This window comes from Dreissena polymorpha, chromosome 5 (genome assembly GCF_020536995.1).
Source record: "Dreissena polymorpha isolate Duluth1 chromosome 5, UMN_Dpol_1.0, whole genome shotgun sequence".
NCBI lineage: Eukaryota > Metazoa > Mollusca > Bivalvia > Myida > Dreissenidae > Dreissena > Dreissena polymorpha.
Window position 1 is genome coordinate 3,606,314 of NC_068359.1, and position 24,267 is coordinate 3,630,580.

Below are 24,267 nucleotides of genomic sequence, written 5' to 3' on the forward strand. Positions count from 1 at the left end.
TTTTTAAACCAAGAAATAAGTTTATTACACTTCGGGCGATATTAAAATTCAGGTTGTCACGCAATTGTAATAATGTAATAAAGTTTATTACAATTCAGGTCGTTATTACACTTCAGGTTGTAACATTGCACTCTTTTTATTTACAAAAGCACAATAAAGCAGCAAGGTTTATTGTAAGTGCAATTAAACAACTGTAATCTTCAATATGCACATCCTTCTGTAAAAGTTAAACAGCAATAAAACATGTCAAGATGTTAAGACAGTATGCTTACCTGAAGGCATTTTCCCAGAGCCTTTGCCCACTTTATCCTTTATTCTCTTATACATAGCTTCCATTCTTTAAATTCCCAAGTCGTTTCAAATTATGTGCTACTACACTTCCTTGTGATTTGCCCACATTCGACCCCTAGAAAATTCACATTGCAAACTGTGCAGAGGTGTGAAAAATATATCCAGATAGGAACTAAATAATGAGACAAAATCAATTTTAAAACGCCTTGATTACACATTTGGCACAGTTTGGACTTTTATCTGATGAAGAAACTTTATCCACTATTGTCTTCAAAATCACTTCTTCCAATTCACATTTCATGTCATTGTTTATGAGATTGACAAATCCTAAAAGAACTAAATAAAGTTGGCTGTATTTATTGATTGTGCATACTATTACTGACAAGTGCTTCAAAGTTGCAGTTTGCATCCCAAAGAGTAAACAGATGTGATTTCTTCAATAATTTTCTGGCATGTAAATAACAGAATATACATGTATTACTTTCAAAACATTTTGTGAGCAAAAGTTTTCTAGTATTTGTAAAAACTTTCAATATTTAACTGCACAAGATCATAAGACCATCATATTGTATTGTGTTTTGTTGGTGTTGTTTTCAAACTCATTTCCAAATGTAAATGAAAGTCTTCAAGCACAAAAATTTGTTGTACAAGTAGCAAATTATGTAATGCAAAATAATTCAAAATAATTTTTATGGAGAAACTCCTCAATCTCAGTCAACTGAGAAGTAATGTCTTCTGGTTTTAATTAACTAATGAACTTTCATAGACTTCAACTTGTCTGGTCTGCTATAAATTGAATGCACTTTGAGAATATGCAGTCTTTCATAACTCCATAGGCTCGCCAGCAGAAATGGTTGCTGTTTGAACTGTTATCACTCAACTCTGTTTCAAAATATTGCACACAATTCCATGCATGCGATCTCATTTCATAACATGTGACAGAATGTAATTAAATTAGTGCAAAACTTGGAGTTTTCAATTGGTCCTGGGAAAAACCAGTATTAATTGTGAAGCTTCAGACAAAAAGCAAGCACCAAATCGGTTCTGATATATTGCGCAAACTTTTGTGGAGCAATTACAAACTAGTCTGAATTTCACAGCAAATCATCCGAGAACTGCTTTTCCAATGGTTGCTGAAAGATCTATTTTGTTAATACTTAAACACAGAGCTGTTTGCTTCATTTAGCTGCAGATTGTTTTTCTGCAGACTCTTACAGATTTTTTGTTTACATTTTTCCAGAGCTATGTTATATACTCGCAGAATGCTTTTAGATTTTGATAAAAGTTTCTGTTACTTGTCTATGATAATGCTTTTTGTGTGCTTGTTTATACAAAATAAATATTCTATGCTGAAAACATGCATTTATAATAGTTATATACATTACTCAAAACATGTTTTAATTAAAACATTGATATTTAGAAAGAAAATTCTGAGATTTTTCTACTCAAAGTTGTATTTGTAATTGTTTAGACTGAGCATTTGTTTCTCTGAAACATAACTAATTTTGCTGTTTTCCAAAATGAGTAGAGGTAATTTAATATTTCTTTAATCTCCATAAAGAGACTGTGGCAGTTGAATCATGCAGTGCTATTTAAACACTTATAATGAATACAATTAAAAATTAAAAGTTAAAAGTCAACACAAAATCCCATTTATTCATAATCTGTTTCAATTAAAAATATTAAAATTACAAAGATAATTTTCACTCCAGTAGATTTCACACATATGAATTGAACCCTTGATACATTCCAAATATTATAAATATTTTTTCTGCTTCACAAAGTTTCACACAAGCATAGGATCCTGGGAAATTGTCATATCAATTTCACAATAACATTTACCAGTATTCAAAAAGCTATATAAATCAGCCAGTGCATCATATTTATTCAAACTTCATTTTTGCAGAGTGAATTTTTTCACAGTATTTCTCATGAATATACCAAAAAGCATCTGTTCATGTTTCCTTTTTTATTATTTTTCTTAAAACAAGTCATTAATATTCAGCCATCTTCTCTACACAACCAAAACCTAATGCCCAGAGCCTGAAGACAATAGCTTTTTTATTTGTATTAATAAACGTGTGCTCTTACAGTAATAATTAAAAAGAATTTAAGTTCACCTCCTGTCAAAATTTATTTCATGCAAGTACAATAGCATCTTTATTTTCCCATCTGACTAATAACAGACAACCGAACCCTGGTATAAGAATGTATAATTATAGTATTCAAAAAACAAGATTTTGTATGTTTTGGTAAGACACACTGTTAACTGCAGCCTAGATCATCTTGGATTTCATAACATGTTTTCTTCTGTTTGCATTTTAAAACTTTCAAACCATTAATGTTCTCAATATACAAGATTCAATTTCGTTTTCAGTGATAATCATGATGACAATTTATTGACATTCCCAAAACAAGGCTAGGAATATGTGGATTATAAGTTAAGTCTCTAATTGATTATAATAGAACAATTATATAATCAATCAATTGATGGCCAACACCGCATTTGAATTTCAAAAACATAAATGAGATAGAAATAAAAGGTTGGAGAACAAAAGGGAGCCAAACCCATCCATGTTATATTGGATTCATGGTTGAAATATTGGAGCACTTTAAATTGGAACAGTGTATTGGGTCTGCCAGCATACCAGTATGTTCTACATCAAGAACTAACTATAAACAATTAAAGCAATACATGTGCTGAAATAGGACTGACAAAGAATCATAAAAAAATGAAGTGCTGACAAAAGCCAAATGGTTAGCAAAAAAAATAGTTACAATCAGGGATCATATTTTCCCACAACATCAATCGGTCCGGATTTAAGATGGGAGGAAAAAGTATTCGAACAATTTCATCCGAAATCCTTACATGCCAGAATTTTTCATGACCGGATCGGGACATTCCATTAAAAACTTGTTGGGAAATTTGACCAAAGAGAGGACACCTAAAACGATCACTCATTCCACCTTTAGTCTGTATATTACTTACAAAAACTCTAATTTTCTGACCAATTTTGACGATACATGTGTTTCAGAATTTCGTGAACGCAGCGTTCTCCATTCTACAGAAGTAAACACACTCCATTACTGAATTGTGGGGCTTCCCCGTATGCCTCGATTTGACATCCAATCGGTACAGGGATATCCCCTTGAACATATGTAAATCGTGTGACGCGAAGTACCGGTAATTTACAATATAAAGGCATACATAGTGAAAGAAACATTTAAGAATATTTGCTGCCATAAGCATTTTTCTTTTCTCATAAACAAACATCATTTATCATAATTAAACATAACATATTTTACAGTTGTAAGAGAGAAATTTGTTGTTTTTTTCAGATTTTTATTAACATTATGGGGCATGAGTGCTTAAATATACTTAAAATTTGTTACAGATCTATTCCTGTCATTTTTTCTTTATAACAGTCCAGGGCAAAAGTGTTGGGGAATAATATGATGCAAAAAAGTTGGAAAAAATGATTGCAACAGACCTTTTCTTCTCACAGCATTTCCTCTATGCATTTTGCTACTAGTATGTAAAAATCACACTCTTCTAATTACTTGCAGATGTCTTCCAAGTCTGCAAGTTCACAATGATCTATTGAAAATCCATCAAAGCTGGGAATTCCTGAATACCTTCGCCTCATTTAACAATCGCCCCCTAATTAAAACATTTCCTTTACACCTTGCATCCACCGCTAACAACCCAGTAACAACCCTTGCCAGGTGCTTTTTGTTGGTGCCTAATAAATGTCAGTGTAAATTATTATCAGGGAAATTTAGAACTCCTAAAATTCCAGCAAATAGTCAATCCTATTAAAAACTTCAATTTATAATTATATACTATACATGTCAAATCAAGGAAATAAATATCTTCATTTCCTAAATAATATGAGAACAATTAAATAATAATTCACTTAATAATATGAGAACAATTAAATAATTATTCACTTCCTCTTCTTTATCATCAGCATCATCAATATCTTCATAATCACTGCCATCATGATCACCATAATAATCATTATCTTCATCTACATAATCACTGCCATCATCATCATCATCATCATCATCATCATCATCATCATCATCATCATCATCATCATCATCATCATCATCATCATCATCATCATCATCATCATCATCATCATCATCATCATCATCATCATCATCATCATCATCATCACCACCACCACCATCATCATCACCATCACCAACTTCCAATTGTAATGTTCTTCCTCAATATCATCATTACCAATATCATCTTATCATTATCATTATCATCATCTACAGCAAAAGCAGCAGCAGAAGCAACATAAGGATCATGTCACCTGTTTACTATTCACAATTTTATACTTGTAACTTCTCAAATTAACTCTCTTTTTGTTGTGTTTTTCTTTAAAAAAAAAAATCAAATCCACCACCTTCTACCAACATTAATACAACAAAGTAATTTAACATCGAAATTACAAGTAACCATGCAGCAAATACACAAAAAAATTGTTGCAATTTAGATTCAACAAATGTATAATATATTTTCCTTAAAAGTATTGTGTTTTTCAAACAAAATACATCAGTCATTCCTACCTTATAAATAATAGTATGTGCTTTTAATAAAAAAGTAAACATTGTGATCCTCATCATAAGTGAACGGTAACAATTTCAATGCTCTACCAGAATGTATTAAAGTTCTAGGTTCTGAATGCAGGTTACACACAATGTGGTACACTCTGTTATGGTTCTGAATGCACGTAACACACAATGTGGTCCATTCTGTTATGATTCTGAATTCAGGTTGCACACAATGTTGAACATTCTGTTATGATTCTTAATGCAGGTTACACACAATGTTGTACATATCAATGTTGTACATTATGTTATGGTTCTGAATGCAGGTTACACACAATGTGGTACATTCTGTTATGATTCTAAGTTCAGGTTACACACAATGCGGTACATTCTGTTATGGTTCTGAATGCAGGTTACATACAATGTGGTCCATTCTGTTATGATTCTGGATTCAGGTTACACACAATGCGGTACATTCTATTATGGTTCTGAATGCAGGTTACGCAAAATGTTGTACATATCAATGTTGTACATTCTGTTATGATTCTGAATGCAGGTTACACACAATGTTGTACATTCTGTTATGGTTCTGAATGAAGATTACACACAATGTGGCACATTCTGTTATGGTTTTCAATGCAGGTAACACACAATAAGGTACATTCTGTTATGGTTCTGAAAGCAGGTTACACACACTGTGGCCCATTCTGTTATGGTTCTGACGTCAGGTTACACACAATGCGGTACATTCTGTTATGGGTATGAATGCAGGTAACACACAATGTTGCACATATAAATGTTTTACATTCTGTTATGGTTCTGAATGCAGGTTACACACAATGTGGTACATTCTGTTGTGATTCTGAATGCAGATAACACACAATGTGGTACATTCTGTTATGGTTCTGAACGCAGGTTACACAAGATGTGGTACATTCTGTTATAGTTCTGAATGCAGGTTACACACAATGTTGTACATTCTGTAATGATTCTAAATGCAGGTGAAACACAATATGGTACATTCTGTTATAGTTCTGAATGCAGGTTACACACAATGTGGTACATTCTTTTATGGTTCTGAATTCAGGTTACACACAATGTGGTCCATTCTGTTATGGTTCTGAATTCAGGTTACACACAATGCGTTACATTCTGTTATGGTTCTGAATGCAGGTAACAAACAAAGTTGTACATTCTGTTATGGTTCTGAATGCAGGTCACACAATGTGGTACTTTCTGTTATGATTCTGAATGCAGATTACACACAATGTGACACATTCTGTTATGGTTCTGAATGCAGGTAACACACAATATGGTACATTCTGTTATGGTTCTGAATGCAGGTTACATACAATGTGGTCCATTCTGTTATGATTCTGGATTCAGGTTACACACAATGCGGTACATTCTGTTATGGTTCTGAATGCAGGTTACGCAAAATGTTGTACATATCAATGTTGTACATTCTGTTATGATTCTGAATGCAGGTTACACACAATGTTGTACATTCTGTTATGGTTCTGAATGAAGATTACACACAATGTGGCACATTCTGTTATGGTTTTCAATGCAGGTAACACACAATAAGGTACATTCTGTTATGGTTCTGAAAGCAGGTTACACACACTGTGGCCCATTCTGTTATGGTTCTGAATTCAGGTTACACACAATGCGGTACATTCTGTTATGGGTATGAATGCAGGTAACACACAATGTTGCACATATAAATGTTTTACATTCTGTTATGGTTCTGAATGCAGGTTACACACAATGTGGTACATTCTGTTGTGATTCTGAATGCAGATAACACACAATGTGGTACATTCTGTTATGGTTCTGAACGCAGGTTACACAAGATGTGGTACATTCTGTTATAGTTCTGAATGCAGGTTACACACAATGTTGTACATTCTGTAATGATTCTAAATGCAGGTGAAACACAATATGGTACATTCTGTTATAGTTCTGAATGCAGGTTACACACAATGTGGTACATTCTTTTATGGTTCTGAATTCAGGTTACACACAATGTGGTCCATTCTGTTATGGTTCTGAATTCAGGTTACACACAATGCGTTACATTCTGTTATGGTTCTGAATGCAGGTAACACACAATGTTGTACATTCTGTTATGGTTCTGAATGCAGGTTACACACAATGTGGTACTTTCTGTTATGATTCTGAATGCAGATTACACACAATGTGACACATTCTGTTATGGTCCTGAATGCAGGTAACACACAATATGGTACATTCTGTTATGGTGCTGAATGCAGGTTACACACAATGTGGTACATTCTGTTATGGTTCTGAATGCAGGTTACACACAATGTTGTACCTTCTGTTGTGGTTTTGAATGCAGGTTACACACAATGTGGTACATTCTGTTATGGTTCTGAATGCAGGTTACACACAATGTTGTACATTCTGTTATGGTTCTAAATGCAGGTTACACACAATGTGGTACATTCTGTTATAATTCTAAATGCAGGTTACATACAATGTGGTACATTCTGTTACTCTGTTATGATTCTGAATGCAGATTACGCACAATGTGGCACATTCTAATATGGTTCTGAATGCAGGTAACACACAATGTGGTACATTCTGTTATGGCTTTGAATGCAGGTTACACACAATGTGGTACATTCTGTAATGGTTCTGAATGCAGGTTACACACCATGTGGTACATTCTGTCATGGTTCTGAATGTAGGTTACACACAATGATGTTCATTCTGTTATGGATCTTAATGCAGGTTACACAAAATGTGGTACATTCTGTCATGGTTTTGAATGCTGGTTACACACAATGTGGTACATTCTATTATGGTTCCGAATGCAGGTAACACACAATGTTGAACATTATGTTATGCTTGTGATAACTAGAGCTTTGTCACAGACGTGACGAATACCCCCACATGCCGCATTGACACATAATATTTTGCATGTCGTCTTCACAAAATCAGCGGACACCATGCTCAATTTTTAAAACGCACTAAGCGACCTCTTGACCTAGTTTTTGACCCAGAAAGGCCCATGTTCTAACTTGGCCTTAAGATCATCACCATAAAACTTCTGACCAAGTTTGTTGAAGAATTTCGGATGTAAACTTCTTGAATAAGAGAGCGGACACCATGCTGAATGTTAAAAAACGCACTAAGTGACCCCGTGACCTAGTTTTTGGCCCGGCATGGCCCATGTTCGAACTTGACCTACACATCACCTAGTAACAACTTCTGACCAAGTGTGGTGAAGATCGGATTTAAACTACTTGAAATAGAGAGCGGACACCATGCTCAATGTGTAAAACTGACCAAGTTTGGTGAGGATTGGATGAAAACTACTTGAATTAGGGAGCAGACAACATAGTGAGGTTTAAAACGCACTAAGATACCCTGTGACCTAGTTTTTGACCCGGCATGACCCATATTCAAACTTGACCTAGACATCATCTAGATACAACTTCTGACCAAGTTTGGTGAAGATTGGATGAAACTACTTGAATTAGAGAGCGGACAACATTGTGATGTTTAAAACGCACTAAGTGACCCCGTGACCTTGTTTTTGACCCGGCATGACCCATATTCAAACTTGCCCTAGACATTATCAAGATACAACTTCTGACCAATTTTGGTGAAGATTGGATAAAAACTACTTGAATTAGAGAGAGGACAACATGGTGAGGTTTAAAACACACTAAGTGACCCCGTGACCTAGTTTTTGACCCGGCATGGCCCATGTTCGAACTTGACCTACACATCACCTAGTAACAACTTCTGACCAAGTGTGGTAAAGATCGGATTTATACTACTTGAAATAGAGAGCGGACACCATGATCAATGTGTAAAATGTACTAAGTGACCCTGTGACCTAGTTTTTGATCTGGCGTGGCCCATGTTCAAACTTGGCCTTCAGATCATCTAGATAAAACTTCTGACCAAGTTTGGTGAAGATCGGATGAAAACTACTTAAATAAGAAAGAGGACACCATGCTGAATGTTAAAAAACGCACTAAGTGACCCCGTGACCTAATTTTTGACCCGGCAAGGCCCATGTTCGAACTTGGCCTTAAGATCATCTAGATACAACTTCTGACCAAGTTTGGTGAAGATCGGATGAAAACTCCTTGAATTAGAGAGCGGACAACATGCTGAATGTTTAAAACGCACTTAGTGACCCCGTGACCTAGTTTTTGACCCGGAAAGGCCCATGTTCGAACTTGGCCCAAACATCATGTAGATACTACTTCTGACCAAGTTTGGTGAAGATCGGATGAAAACTACTTGAATTAGAGAGCGGACCGACAGACAGACCGACAGACCGGCCGACCGACCGACAAGTTCACTCCTATATAACCCCCTAAACTTCGTTTGTGGGGGCATAATGATTGGTCACTAAATATGAAACATTTTAACTAAGTTAAATTACTGTATATATAAGTGACATACACTTTCTTTTTTTTCAGTACAAAAGGGGATAAATCTACTTATTTGCAGGTCAGATTTATGAGTCTTGGTAAGTGACTTCACATAATGACCCCAAAGACATGTAATAAGGTTCAAATGATACAGTTACTATACAACAAAACATGCTATTGCTTTTGATCAATACAAGGTTTGCTTCATGTTTTCAGAAAGTTTGTTAAAAATCATGCCTGTCATGTAGAACTAACCACGCTCCAATTCCACATTATTTATATAGACTTGTATAGTAAGTAACAAAATCTTATTCTCTGAAACCCAAAGTTTATGGGTTTAATATTTGACATGCCCCACAGGTTTAAATTCGCGCCACATTAGTTACTTGTTTTTAAATATGCATATGGAGAACACTTTAATTAGTTTTCATACTGTCTCAGACTAAAATATAAAATCAAATATGTGTCAAACTGAGTAAAAAGCCTAAATAAAGATTAGTTATTATACAAACCTCAAGAAGTCTGCACATAAATATTTTTACCTACAAGTCTCAGGTGAATAATCTGGACAATGAGGCCCTCTTGCTTAAGTTATGGCTCTGCATGATTCTCAAAATTGATAGTTGCTCTTGAGAGTGGTTTACCCATTTATTGCTTAACCCTTTCAGTGCGGGAACCGAATTTTGAAGGCCTTTGCAAACAGTTTGGATCCAGATGAGATGCCACAGAACGTGGCGTCTCATCAGGATCCAAACTGTTTGCTATTCTGATAGTATTCTTTGGAAAAAATTTGAAGAAAATGCTAATTTTAGAAAATCAGCAGACAACATTTTAGCAGAAGACAAATTTCCCAGCATTCAAAGGGTTAATGCACAGAAGACTTACAAGACTTACAAGTAAATATGATGAACTAATATACTCACAAAACCTACTAATTGTGTAATTATACTGGCATTGTATATGTGTCACTAAGATAAAATTTGAAAAAAGCTGGTGTAACAGAAAATTTGAAGATCTGGAATTAAAATCACTGAATGAGAGACTGGTGATTTGCATATCAAGTATTTCATAATAATGATATCAATACTATCACGATTTTATTTCCTGAATATCTTAGCACATGTACTCCATTTGGAAATGAAAAAAAGTACAATAATTTATCACCTATTTTTAAAACAGACAACTGCAAGCATTGCCAACAATTTAGATTATATTACTTTCATCTTCGCAGGATTAAATAAGGTTAACAGCATACATTTTAAAACAGCTGTTAACTGACATTCCTGTGTTTAACTGGTTTAAGGCAGGTTAACACTCATAGTAGATGCACAATTTCTCTATATACAATACAACATTCTAACAATAATGCAACTCATTGCCTTTCAAGAAAACAGGTTCCAAAGAATTTTTTTTAATTCAGAAAGTTTATTAGTGACAAGTTGATGACATTTTTTGTCTTATTATACAGGTACAGATAAAACTAATTCAACAATTGATGAATGAATTAAACAAAACATATAATGAATAAAAATTAAGTATTCTAGTCCACTGGTAAATTAACTAACTCTTTCAGTGCTGGAACCGAATTTTGAAGGCCTTTGCAAACAGTTTGGATCCAGATGAGACGCCACAGAACGTGGCATCTCATCAGGATCCAAACTGTTTGCTATTCCGATAGTATTCTTTGAAAAAAGTGAAGAAAATGATGATTTTAAGAATTCAGCAGACACCAATTTAACAGACGACAAATATCCCAGCATGCAAAGGGTTAAGTTTGATTTGCTGTTCTGATTGCCTCTGTTGTCCGTTTTCCCCCCTGCTTAGGGATTTCAAGTGCAGTGAAACAGGGGAGTTACCAAAAATTGTCATCTCAAAAGCAGTTACATATTTTCCTTCTGCAGGATACTAAAGCCACTCTAACAAATTAACATTAAGTTTCATAATTGAAAAACCTGTAACCTTGACCTTCAAACTGTTGGCCTGAAAGTTGGCCTTTCCTCCTAAGAAACCAGCACACCAATTTAGGCGATCTTAATCTTGAAAAAAAAATGTGTGGAAACACATATTACGTTTAAAAAGCTTCGGAGTGTCCTTCATAATTGAAAATAATTTTCCTTAGTTTTCTAAATTAATGTTTATTACTCAAGTGTAATAGTGAAAGTAAAGAATCTCTTATTAACATCCTTCATGAAATTGAAAACACTTCAAGTCAATTAAACTCTTCAGCACTTTTCTGAATATTCCATTAACAACCATAAACTCAAAAGTGATCATATCCTTATACAGACAGGCTAAATTATGCACCACTTTCCGGCTATCCGAATAAATTCCAATTTCCATTATAACTGGACAAGTCACACAGCAAGCTGATTGAAGGATCAATTGTGTACAGAATTCCTGATAACTGAAGATACAGAGAGATCAATATTGGTTGTGTCTGGAGAAGTTAATAAGCGGAAACCAGACAGCAGAAGTTCCAGAAAAACTGGAGGGACAAAAACTTATTTAGTGCATGCCTTATTAACTATTCTCACAAAATAAAGGGACACTTTAAATTATTGGTTATATTTTGTTGTTAGAATAAAACTGTAAGGATAGACAATGTGTGCTCAAATTCTGGAGTATTTTAAAGTTTGTCCCAAATTTAAGGACAGAAGCTCGTTGAACAAATAAAACGGGAGGAAATCACAGCCACAACAAAGTTAAGATACAGAATTTAAAAGTTATGACTTTTTTTCAACCAAAAAATCCACTGATATGGGACAACTAACTTAATACAATTCTTGACAATAATTAAAATATAAATAAAACAAAATAATATAAATTATATTTATATACTTGTTTCGACATAATTTAAACAAGGGCTGTTTGTAAAACATGCATGCCCCCCATATGGGCTGTCCGTTGTAGTGGCAGCCATTGTGTGAATACGATTTTTGTCACTGTGACCTTGACCTTTGACCTAGTGACCTGAAAATCAATAGGGGTCATCTGCGAGTCATGATCAATGTACCTATGAAGTGTCATGATCCTAGGCAAAAGCGTTCTTGAGTTATCATCCGAAAATCATTTTACTATTTCGGGTCACCGTGACCTTGACCTTTGACCTTGTGACCTCAAAATCAATAGGGGTCATCTGCAAGTCATGATCAATCTACCTTTGAAGTTTCATGATCCTAGGCGTATGCGTTCTCGAGTTTTCATCCGAAAACCATTTTACTATTTCGGGTCACCATGACCTTGACCTTTGACCTAGTGACCTCAAAATCAATAGGGGTCATCTGCGAGTTATGATCAATCTACCCATGAAGTTTCATGATCCTAGGCGTATGCATTCTTGAGTTATCATCCGGAAACCATTTTACTATTTCGGGTCACCGTGACCTTGACCTTTGACCTAGTGACCTCAAAATCAATAGAGGTCATCTGCAAGTCATGATCAATCTACCCATGAAGTTTCATGATCCTAAGCATATGCGTTCTTGAGTTATCATTCAAAAACCATTTTACTATTTCGGGTCACCGTGACCTTGACCTTTGACCTAGTGACCTCAAAATCAATAGGGGTCATCTGCGAGTCATGATCAATGTACCTATGAAGTTTCATGATCCTAGGCCCAAGCGTTCTTGAGTTATCGTTTGACAACCACCTGGTGAACGGACCGACAGACCGACCGACAGACCGACATGAGCAAAGCAATACACCCCCTCTTCTTTGAAGGGGGGCATAATAAAGTGAGACATAAAAATCATTTGAGACTTCTTTAAAAAAAAATCTAAATGTTTTTTGTTTTGTTTTTTTAATTGGGATTTTTTTACCATTTCCCTTTAGGAATGGGTCTGTTTAACAAACTCATAAATACAGCTGAAAAGGGCCTGAAATGTTTCAATACTTACAAATACCATATACAAAAATTGTTCTTGGAGAAGAAAACTCGAAGGCCTTTTACTTCGTTAAAAAACAATGGACAAAAAAAAATCTAACTTGATCTGTAAGCCATATGCAGTGAGTAGTAGTAGGTCGTCTCGCACTCCAATAGTCACGGTAATATATGCAAGTGTTTAGGAAATAAAGTTAGAAAAACTGTTATTCTAGCAAAATTTCTAAGTTCAAGGTTCATAACTTGGCCAAACATGATTGGCCAGGAAGGAAACTTCAACTTGACCTGTAAGTCATGCAGGTTTAAAACTCAGACCTCAAAAAAGGGCCAGGATCTAATAGCGTTTTAAATTTCCGGAAAAGTGTTTATTTAAATAAAATTCATAAGTCAAAGGCCCGTAACTTCCTCAAAACTCAATTTATCACAATGAAACTCATAGTTGATCTGTAAGTCATACTAAGGTACACTCACACACTAAAAATCAGGTCATTATATGCAAGCCTTTGGCCAAAAAATCTGGAAAACTGTTTTTTCTAGAGATTTTTTTTTAATCCAAGGCCCATAAATTTGCCAAAACTCAATGGACTGGAACAAAACTCGCAGTTGATCTGTAAGTGATGCAGGTAGACTCACACACCAAAAATCAGTAAATATCTGAAAACATTTACGAAAAAAATCTCTGGAAACAATTGCCGGACAGATAGAGGGACAGTTCCGCATGCTATATCCCCCCCCCACCAAGAGGAGGGACAGTTCCGAATGCTATATCCCCCCCCACCAAGAGCATAGAGAGTTAAGTCAAGACAATATAGCTTTCAATAATTCATTCAAAATGTTCTTTTGTCAATGCTACATAGAAAAAGAATCAAACTGTACCTGTTCAAAATTGTAATAACCATCTGTTCGTTACTTATCTGATGTTATCCTGATCATTTTTGTATCATTAATAATTATCTGTAAAGTTAAAGCTTTTTTTAGGCTGTTGGACGAAGCCAACACATATTTGGGGTGGAAAATAAGAAATGTGTATCAGGAAACATGTGCTTATTTTGAAATGCATGGTCTGTCTATTTTTTATTTAAAACTTTTAAAATAAAAGCAAATTTCACTGATAAAGTTTGTTTTATTTCCAATAAATGAACATTATTTAAAACGATGACCTCCATTTTGGGGTTCTCACAGTTTCACACACACGTAGTTTCCTCCTTAGCCATTATGATCTCCCAACCAAACGTGAATTAATTTGCTTAATAACTTTGTTTTAAGTTTGTTGGTAAGCTTATTTCTTTTAGTGTAACATTGATAAAAAACTCCCCTATTCTTTTTTAAAAAGATCTTTTCTGTAGTAAGACTACTCCTTCCACTTTTCAGTCATGCAACAGCAATCAAAATGGCAGACGTTGATGATTCGAAAGGATTGCAATGAGAGTAATAATCAAAGGACAGTGTCAAAACTGATTTGCAACATGCATACATCACTAAGCCATTGTGTCAATAAATGTATACTTTAAATTGAAACAAGAGATGTGTTTGTCAGAAACACAATGCCCCCTATTGCGCCGTTTTGAAGCCATATATTTGACCTTTGACCTTGAAGGATGACCTTGACCTTTGACCACTCAAAATGTGCAGCTCCATGAGATACACATGCATGCCAAATATCAAGTTGCTATCTTCAATAATGCAAAAGTTATTGCAAAACTTTAACCAAGGTTCAAGTTTTGGGACACACATGAATGAATTAATGACAGACAGACAGACAGGCCAAAAACAATATGCCCCCGATTTTTTGATCCTGGGGCATAAAAACTGAACACAATAACCATACTTGTATTTGATTCCATTTCAATAATGGGATCTTTCAAATTGATAAAATGGAAAATTTGAGCATTTATTTAATTGGGATCTTTCAAATTGATAAAATGGCAAATTTGAGCATTTATTATCAATAAAATGGACCAAATTGGAATGATTTTATCAACAAATATTGACACAATTTACAAAATGGGGGTAAAATGTATACTCTTTTTTGAGGGGAATGGGGCCGAATATCGGCCCCGAAAATGCCATAAAAAAACACTGGAGTGAGTGCTGACCACTTGACATAAATGATTTCCCTTGGTAGGGCATTTCATGTGTGAGTTATCAAACGTTTTTTTGTTGCAGATATATTTCTTACATTATAATAGGTCCATAGAATATTTCGAGGTTTGTTATTTCCAATTAACTTGGTCAAATAATTGTATCACTTAAAAGGATCATAGCAGAAATTTTTTGTAGATATATATTTCTTACATTAAAATAGGTCCATTATAGAATATTTTGATGTTTGTTATTTCCACTTAACTTAGTCAAATAATTTTATAACTTAAAAGGATCAAAGCAGCAAAATCAATTTTGTGCCAATAGTATACTTAAGAGGAATATGGAAGAGCTGTTTTTCCAATTTGAACATTTATGCATTTTGTTTCACTATATTTATGCAATTCTTAATACACTTTGTTGTAGACTAAAAAGCAAACACACTATGATTTTTAGTTTTTTTGCTTGCAAACAAATAAGGTTAATACCACGTTTTGCAAGCCAGATTTGTTAGAGACCAAAAACTTGATAACTACCGCATTGACACAGAATATTTTGCATGTTGTCTTCACAAAAAAAACAGTGGACTCCATGCTCAATGTTTAAAAGGCACTAAGTGACCCTGTGACCTAGTTATTGATCCGGCATGGCCCATGTTCAAACTTGGCCTAGACATCATCTAGATACAACTTCTGACCAAGTTTGGTGAAGCTCGGATGAAAACTACTTGAATTAGAGAGCGGACACTCCTCACTCCTATATACCCCCCTAAACTTCGTTTGTGGGGGTATAACAAGAAAGAGTTTATCATTTATGCAAGAGGTTTCAGTTCTTCCACTTTATTCATTCACAAATGGACGCATAATGTGAATATCATGTTAAATGGAATATTTTTTAACAGAGCGTTTATAGAAAAAAATCACTAAACAATATTTTAATTATGCGTGAAGCAAATGAAAATGTTTAAGAACGATTAAAATCGTCCACTATTTCCTGTGTCTTAATTAAGTGGTATTTGTGCGCAGCACAGGTCATTCAAAATCTGCGGCTAGAGTGGAATACACTATCTCGCGTCTGTTGCATAACCTCGTTGATAGTGCTTGCTAGTACAGGTGATATATGTGTGGGAAACGTTCGTTTGTTCTCAACAGGTAGCGGCGATCTCTCCTGTATTTTTAATTGCACTGTGATAACAAGCTAATAGTATAAGGTTAAGTTTGTATAATTTCACAGTTCTCAATCTATAAACAAAAGGGCCCGAAAGGCCCAAAGTCGCTCACCTGAGATAACAAGATATTATTGGGACAAATCTTCTGATTAAGTTTCATGAAGATCAGAAAAAATAAACCTCTAGTGTTAACAAGGTTTTACTATAGCTATATAAGGAAAAATGCCCCGCCCCCTGGCAGCCATGTTTTTCAACCAACCGGCATCATTTTTGAACACTTCCAAGGTATTATCGGGATGAATCTTCTGACCAAGTTTCATGAAGATCGGAAGTGAATGTGGCCTCTAGAGTGTTAACAAGATTTTACTATAGCCGTATAAGGAAAATTCCCCGCCCCTTTGAAGCCATGTTTTTCAAGCAAACATAATTATTTTAGAACTCATCCAAGATAGAACAGTTAAAGAACAATTCACTTACTCTTTTCTTAAATTTAATCCATCAATTATTCAACAAAACATCGCGTTATTCGACATTTTAACGAAGTCGAAAATGCAGTCTAACCAGTTTCATTCCAGTTTTATATCCCAACACTGTTATTCACATTCATAATATTATAATAATCCATCGTACACACACACTAATCGTTCAATTATAAAAAATATTTAACTGTTAAATAAAAACACTCTATGTCCGATTTGTTGTTGTCACTCCTTAAATCCAAAGCGCTTAGCTAGTTTCGTCATTTAAATTACGTCACATGAGATACGTCATAAATTGCGTAATCAATTCAATGAAAATATATGTACGGAAAGCTGGTTCTTCATAAATTTTTGTGAAGGACCAAAATAGTATGATTTTTATGACTCAAAACCTGTGCCCATCTATAATTTAGTATAAAATTAAGATATATATTATAGACGTTAATACACGGCTGAGCAGGGCCGGGCAGTGATAATCGGCCCCAGGTCGCAAATGGCCCGAGGGCTAAAGCCCTCAGGCTGTTATGCTCCCTGCTGGCCGATTATCACTGCCCGGCCCGGCTCAGCCGTGTATTATACGCTAATTATAATTAATTCCACTTAATCTTCTTGTGCTTAAAAAGGGAGACAACTCTGTCAATTCAACATAATTTTTCAAAAGCCATTTTGCAGTTACTTCCCTTGACATGCTAAACTAGAGTGTTTACAAGCTGTTTTTACTATATAAATATAAGGAAAATTACCCCCCCCCCCAGCGGCCATGCTTTTTTTAACGATCCGAACCATTTTCGAACTCAACCGTCATATCCAGAAAACACATGTTCTGACCAAATTTCATGAACATTGGACCAAAAATGTGACTTCTAAAGCGTTCACATGTTTTCACTATTTACATATAGAGAAAACTACCCCGCCCCCTGGCGGCCATGTTTTTGTCAACGATTTGGACCATTTTCGAACTCGTCCGAGATATCAATGAAACAAATGTTTTGACCAAGTTTCATGTTGATTTGGCAAAAATTGTGACTTCTAGAGTGTTCACAAGGTTTCTCTATAGCCATATAAGGAATACTGCCCCGCCCCCTGGCGGCCTTGTTTTTCAACGTATCTGAACCATTTTTGAAATCAACCGACATATTATTGAGACAAACATTTTGACAAAGTTACATGAAGATTGGGCATCAAATGTGACTTCTACAGTGTTCACAAGGTTTTTCTTTTTGTTGACCTAGTGACCTAGTTTTTGACCCAGCATGACCCAGTTTCAAACTCAGTCGAGGTATGAATGGGACAAATGTTCTGACCAAGTTTCATGAAGTTCAGATAATAAATGTGGCCTCTAGAGTGTTCACAAGGCAAAATGTTGACGACGCACAAATGACGATGCACGACGGACGACGGACAAAAGGTGATCACAAAAGCTCACAATGAGCACGTTGTGCTCAGGTGAGCTAAAAAGTTCATCAACAACTACAGGTATATTATAGATAACAAAAAAATGCTTTATATTAATCGCTCAAACTGAATATAAAAAGCAACTTAATATAAGAAGAAATATCTATACAAAAGGTATCGTGTATAAATACTGACTTTAAAATAAAGTTTTAAACTTATGTTTCTAAACAATTATATTGAAAACAAACAAGTTTAACGATTGTGTGTTTTTTTTTCACTTGTTAGTCGCATGTTCACCGCATGAAATGTGTGTCATTATAGTCAAACCACACATTCACATCATATGTGTCCTCACATGACTTATTATGAGTTTATTTCTTCATCACCAAAATATATTGTACGTTTATATTTGATAAACACGCATTGTTCTTTCGACACATTCAAATCACACTTTTATAGCCGCATATTGCAAAAATGGGTCTTATGGCATTTCGGCTAGCATAGCTCAAGCCCAGCCTGTGCATTTGCGCAGTCTGGTCAGGGGCGATGCTGTCCAATATAAAATAACTCAAGGTTTTATGGTCTCATTATGTATCTCCTGACCAGACAGAGATGTGCAGACTGGTTGGGTTATACATGTATCTATGATGGGCTTATAAGGCATAAGACCCATTTTCGGATGACGCGAGTTTACAAAAATCTTATTGCGAATTGTAAATGGCTCATTTGAGCACAATGCTTTTCAATATAAAATTGAATTCAAAATAGCAAATATATCAAACTGGTAAATAAGGGTAGCTTATTCAGGTGTTCAAGAACGATTTCCAGACGCGCTGACCGAGTACAGCAAACATTTGTGGTTAGATAATTAAAGGAGTTTCTTTTTATAGCGACACTATACTATTTTGGTGGTGTTTGTTTTCTCATTTTGAAAGCAAAACTGGGTTTATAGATAGTCTATTATGTCTTCCATTTAGTGACTGAATACAGACCCTGAAATTCTGTGAGATATATTTTAACGCGTAATTGTAACTGGGCCACAATTTGTGTTTATGTGTCGTTTGAACATGCAGAGAGTAGACCGGAATGTCTTACACTGAACAGTGTTACATCCTTTACACTGTGCACAGACACAGTGATGTAGCCAAAGTTCAGGGGATTTCTCTCGAATAAGCCTATGAAGTATTTGAATGTATTCATTTGTGTCTGTTGGCATTATGTAAAGGTCATTTAAGGTGAAAAGCTGGGTAAAACAGCTACGCCTAACAAGCAATAGTGTTCTATACCGATGTTTAGGTCAGATACTGGTTGACACAGTGTGAATTGCTAGGGTAACAAGTAATGCATCAACAACAAAACAGCGTCAACCACACTGTTTCTATGACTACCTAATTTGTGAGTAAAAAGTATTGCTAGCAAAGTATTTTTCGATGTAGCTGTCTAAGCCAGCTTTTCACCTTACCTGACCTTTGTAAGTGTCCAATAAAATTCAAATAAAATTTCCCGCGGCTAGATACGAATGAATACACTTCATTGATTCCATTGGCTGATTTGAGCAAAATCCCCCAGACCATTGGAAACATGACTGCATATTTGTAGTATATACCGTGTAACAATGTTACACTGCGTGTTCAGCATGAAACAATTTTATCTCTAATGAAAAGGCTTGATGGATAGAACAGTTTTCACTCAATTCTTGACATCAATACAGTTTTGTGTGCCCCTTTATATTCAGAGGATTGTCAGCACCAGAGCATTTGTACTTAAAGGCTATGTTCTCATATTGAGTAATTACTACCATATTGCTGCCTGTGTACTATTTTATTTTAGTTCATAAAAGTATCGTTTTTTCCCTATCCTGATATTCGTTTTGGCCTTACCATTTTTAATCATTTTAAAGTTTTAAACAAGCCGTTGTTCCAGCAGTGGAATCATGACCACACTTTAATTCATTGCATTCCAACCCGCAAGGTATCAGGGTCAGTTCGTGGCCAGTAAACGGATCATTATATAATATAGGCGCTATCGCATTAACTAGGTGAACTGGAATTTTATTTAGACCAGAAAAATGTTAAATGAAGATATAACCATAGTAGGTCAATCATAGATTCTTAATGTGTGTTCAACAATACCATGATTAATATTATTTTTGATTAATTAAACAAGCATTATTCCACCATTTTGACCAATTTGTTAAGCATGAGCGCGATGATTCCCAATACTGTTAATAATCAAATCAAATAGCAATATCTGACACACCACTAAAACAGGTTTGTTCAAAGAACGCGCGTATAAATATTTAAAATATGTACGGATACTTCGCATGTGGCCGGTTGACCGTTTTAATTTCACTTCCATTCATCTTTTGTTTTTCTGTTTTGTATCTATAGATATAGGATAAGCAAAATGTAATAATGTAAAATAAGCCGCAAAACTCCGCATAAATCCCGTTCTCCGTGTGTACAGCTAAGAACTGCATGGAAAAAGACATTCGCTATATTTGATCTCATTCATTAAACTCTTTACCTTTCACCAACTCCAACCACAGTCAACGCCTTATATCTTTTTAAAGATATTTCTTGTTTTAGTTATTTTAATAAATCATCTTCTTGTATATTTTGAATTTGTATATGGTGTCCAAAAAAACAACGTTTTGTAAAGGGAATTTCCATCATGAAATTATATACTAAGTGTGATAGGATTGGATATCCCAACATTATTTATTTAATATGATAGTTATTGCAAATTTTATTTCATATTAACTGGTTCTCATTATACTATTTTCATCATATTTTCTGTGCTATGAAAAAAGGGACATGTTGTTGTTATTTTGTCTAAGTTATCTCTTTAAAATAAATAGGATGATAAACAGTGCACACACATCTCGACATGTTCGTTAAGACACACTCTTTATAAATTTAATTGGGTTGTGTTCATTTCAAACTTGCGATTTAATAATCTATAACCTAATTTTTAAAAATGAGTTGCGTCTAAGATTATGCAAAAGCAAACAACTTCAGTGCCTTCGGCACTTTGATAAAGACATGAGATGGGTTCAAAACAAAGTGCGGTACTACAGTGAGTGCCCTCTGTTTACACAATTATAGCTCACTTCGGCAGTGCCTTCAGGGCTTTGATTCTATTTGAAATAGCAGTGACCTTTACTTAAACCAAACTTGCTCCTATTACAATCTCAAGCTAGTTCACCATACAAGCTTGCCATATCTTAAGTTTGATCAAGATTGGTAAAGTCAAACTAAAGTTATTGACAAGAAACCACCAGTTTGCTGCTTTTTAGTTTTTTAGTAACAGTAACCTTGATATTGACTTGACTGGCCCCACATGTAATTCCAAGGTACGTTTTCATGTACCGGTAAGCATCAGACAAACAAAACTTGTCCACAATATCTCCACTCAAAATAAAATTATTGAGCAACAACTGTTTTTCAATTTTAAGTAAGAGTGACGTTAATCTTTACCCTACATGCTCCAAATACAATCCCTGGTTAGATCTCCATGCAAGTTTCATACATTGTAAGTTTCATCAAGGTTGGTCTATTTGAAGTTATTGTACAGAAACTACCAGTTTCATGCTGCCTGCCGGACAAACCGTCCAAAAGAACCCAATATAACAACCAGGGTTTTCAACCAAACCTGGTATATAAACAAAACAAAGTGACAAATAAATCAGTCCCCATAAGCGTTCATAGAAGAATAACAAGTGAGTAAGAACCAGATTTTCTATAAATTCAACTCTGCCTGATACTCACGATTAAACCTGTTCATTTCTTCTTCTGTGAAGGACCTCCGATTTACCGAGGGTGACCCAATTCTCGTTCTGTAATGCTGGTAACAACCCAGCTTTGTCCTTCTATCCCCTTCTCCAAGCAAATTGACACCATGCTTATGCTGTGACTCTGACTTGACCACTTCTGCTGAAGGCAACACCTCCTGGGATTCATCATACTCGCTGTCAGCTACTTCATCATCCTCAACTTCTTCAAGGTGGTTACCAAGGAAGCTGGATTCAGGTGGTGGGCTCTTGTTGCTAGGGGACAGCCACTTTCGTAGCTCCGTTTCAAGGTCAAAGCCCTCTGTATCTAAAACAAACAGTATAAAAATACAATACCAATGAACTTGCGGACATGCTACTATGGCAGCAGTTCAAATTGTGTGTAAGTCTATATAAACCGTTAGTTTTTAGTAAGTTCATATTCCAAATTAATTTGAGGCTTATATGATAACCAGAATCAAGTTTCTTCTGAAAAAGCTCCCAGAAAAGTGATCAAAAGTTCAGACACCATATTACTTACCTGAGAGCTATTGTCAAAGTTTAATATATATTGGGGTATAGTTTAGCTAAAAGTTGAAGAGAGTTAAAGTAACCAATATATGCTTGATTTCTGAGAAATGCTTAATGGTACATTAGAGATTTTGATTGTGATTGTTGTTTGTTTTTGCTTTCCCTTTTTAACTATGATTTAGAGATGAAAAACAAATGTTTATATGATATATTCTGCAAACATATTTTAAAGATATTATTGTTCACCTTTATTTATGCACAATTTAAAGAATTAAGTCACATGTAAAAAAATGTTACAATTTTTTTAAACCCAATACTACATGTATTTTCTTCAACTTCCTGTAAGTAAAAGTTCATTCGCAATAAACTTTAATTATATAAGCACTGACACTGGTTATTAATTACTTACAAAAAACACAACAAGATGTATAAACAGTAACACAAATAATATACCCCAAAAATCTGAATTCAGAATAGCTTCCCATAACTCCATCTCTAACTTTTCCATCGTGATTTTTTAACAACCAGAAGAAGGAACTAAATTATTATTGTAAATTACACTTTAAGTTATGATTATTGTAAATTACACTTTAAGTTACTGCTTACATCAATAAACAATTATACCCATACATACACCACTTCCTAATGTCTTAATCAGGCTACCATATACTTCACATCAAGTGCAATATCCTTTTCAAAGTAACAATTTTAAAGAACTACAAGTCATCAAATTGAAAAGATCATCATGGTTTTATAACATAACTACAATGATTAAAAGCCATGATCATTCATGACTCTTAGATTATGATCAAACCTTTTAATCCATGCAGTAACTAGCATCATGGTTGTGTCTGAAATTACTGCACATGTGTGTCCAAGTCAACTTGCCCATTCCCATTTCTACAAATTATGCCCAAATGTTGGATTTTTGCTTCTTTAACCATTTTTCTTTTGTGTACGATGGTTAGTTCACCTTAACTCATCCTGAGACCTGTGCCAGTGCGCTGGTTATTAGTATACATCGAAATAATTCCACCATCATTCACCACACATGTTATGTTGCCAGACTGGCATTAGAACTCACAGACCTTGGATTGACAATCCAGCTCCTCAAATAATGCATTAAATATAAAATAAACTTTGTAGACAACAGCTGTTTTACCATTTCAGTGCGGGAACCGAATTTTGAAGGCCTTTGCAAACAGTTTGGATCAAGATGAGACGCCACAGAACGTGGCGTCTCATCAGGATCCAAACTGTTTGCTATTCTGATAATATTCTTTGAAAAAAATCGAAGAAAACGCTAATTTTAGAAATTCAGCAGACAACATTTTAGCAGACGACAAATTTCCCAGCATGCAAAGGGTTAAGAGTCACATACATTTTGAGCCAATTGTTATCAGCCTCAGAAGCAGAGGCTAATGCATTGATGTGTTAGATTGCTAATCAATTCTGCAAATAAAACAGGTCTGTATAGTACCTCAACAAAAAAACCTCTTAACTATTAGTCCACAAAACAAAGGGACTCAACCAACGTAATTCAAGGATGTAAAACATTTTGAAACAAGTTATATCCCTTTTCTTATTCTTTATTACCCTCTTTTTAGTTCAACACTGAACCATGGGCAATGCAGATACAACTACAAAACAGTGTGAAGAATTAATGTATTTAGAGACTAACAGT

At 34.9% G+C, this 24,267-nt stretch overlaps 1 protein-coding gene across 3 annotated transcripts in view; it reads right to left on the minus strand.

Annotated features, from left to right (window-relative positions):
* LOC127832262 (FYVE, RhoGEF and PH domain-containing protein 4-like) overlaps window positions 1–24,267 on the minus strand; it is a 102,962-nt gene that overhangs the window by 67,829 nt on the left and 10,866 nt on the right. Inside the window, exons 1-2 of one of the 3 annotated variants that reach the window (XM_052357630.1) lie at window positions 23,037–23,095; window positions 22,051–22,380 (exon numbers count right to left, since the gene is read on the minus strand). In XM_052357630.1, coding sequence (XP_052213590.1) covers window positions 22,051–22,380; window positions 23,037–23,091 — 385 coding nt within the window. In that variant the 5' untranslated portion in view covers window positions 23,092–23,095. Of the gene's footprint in view, window positions 1–272; window positions 352–22,050; window positions 22,381–23,036; window positions 23,096–24,267 lie in introns of those variants that run through there. The other 2 variants (XM_052357629.1, XM_052357632.1) reach the window with 2 other exon arrangements.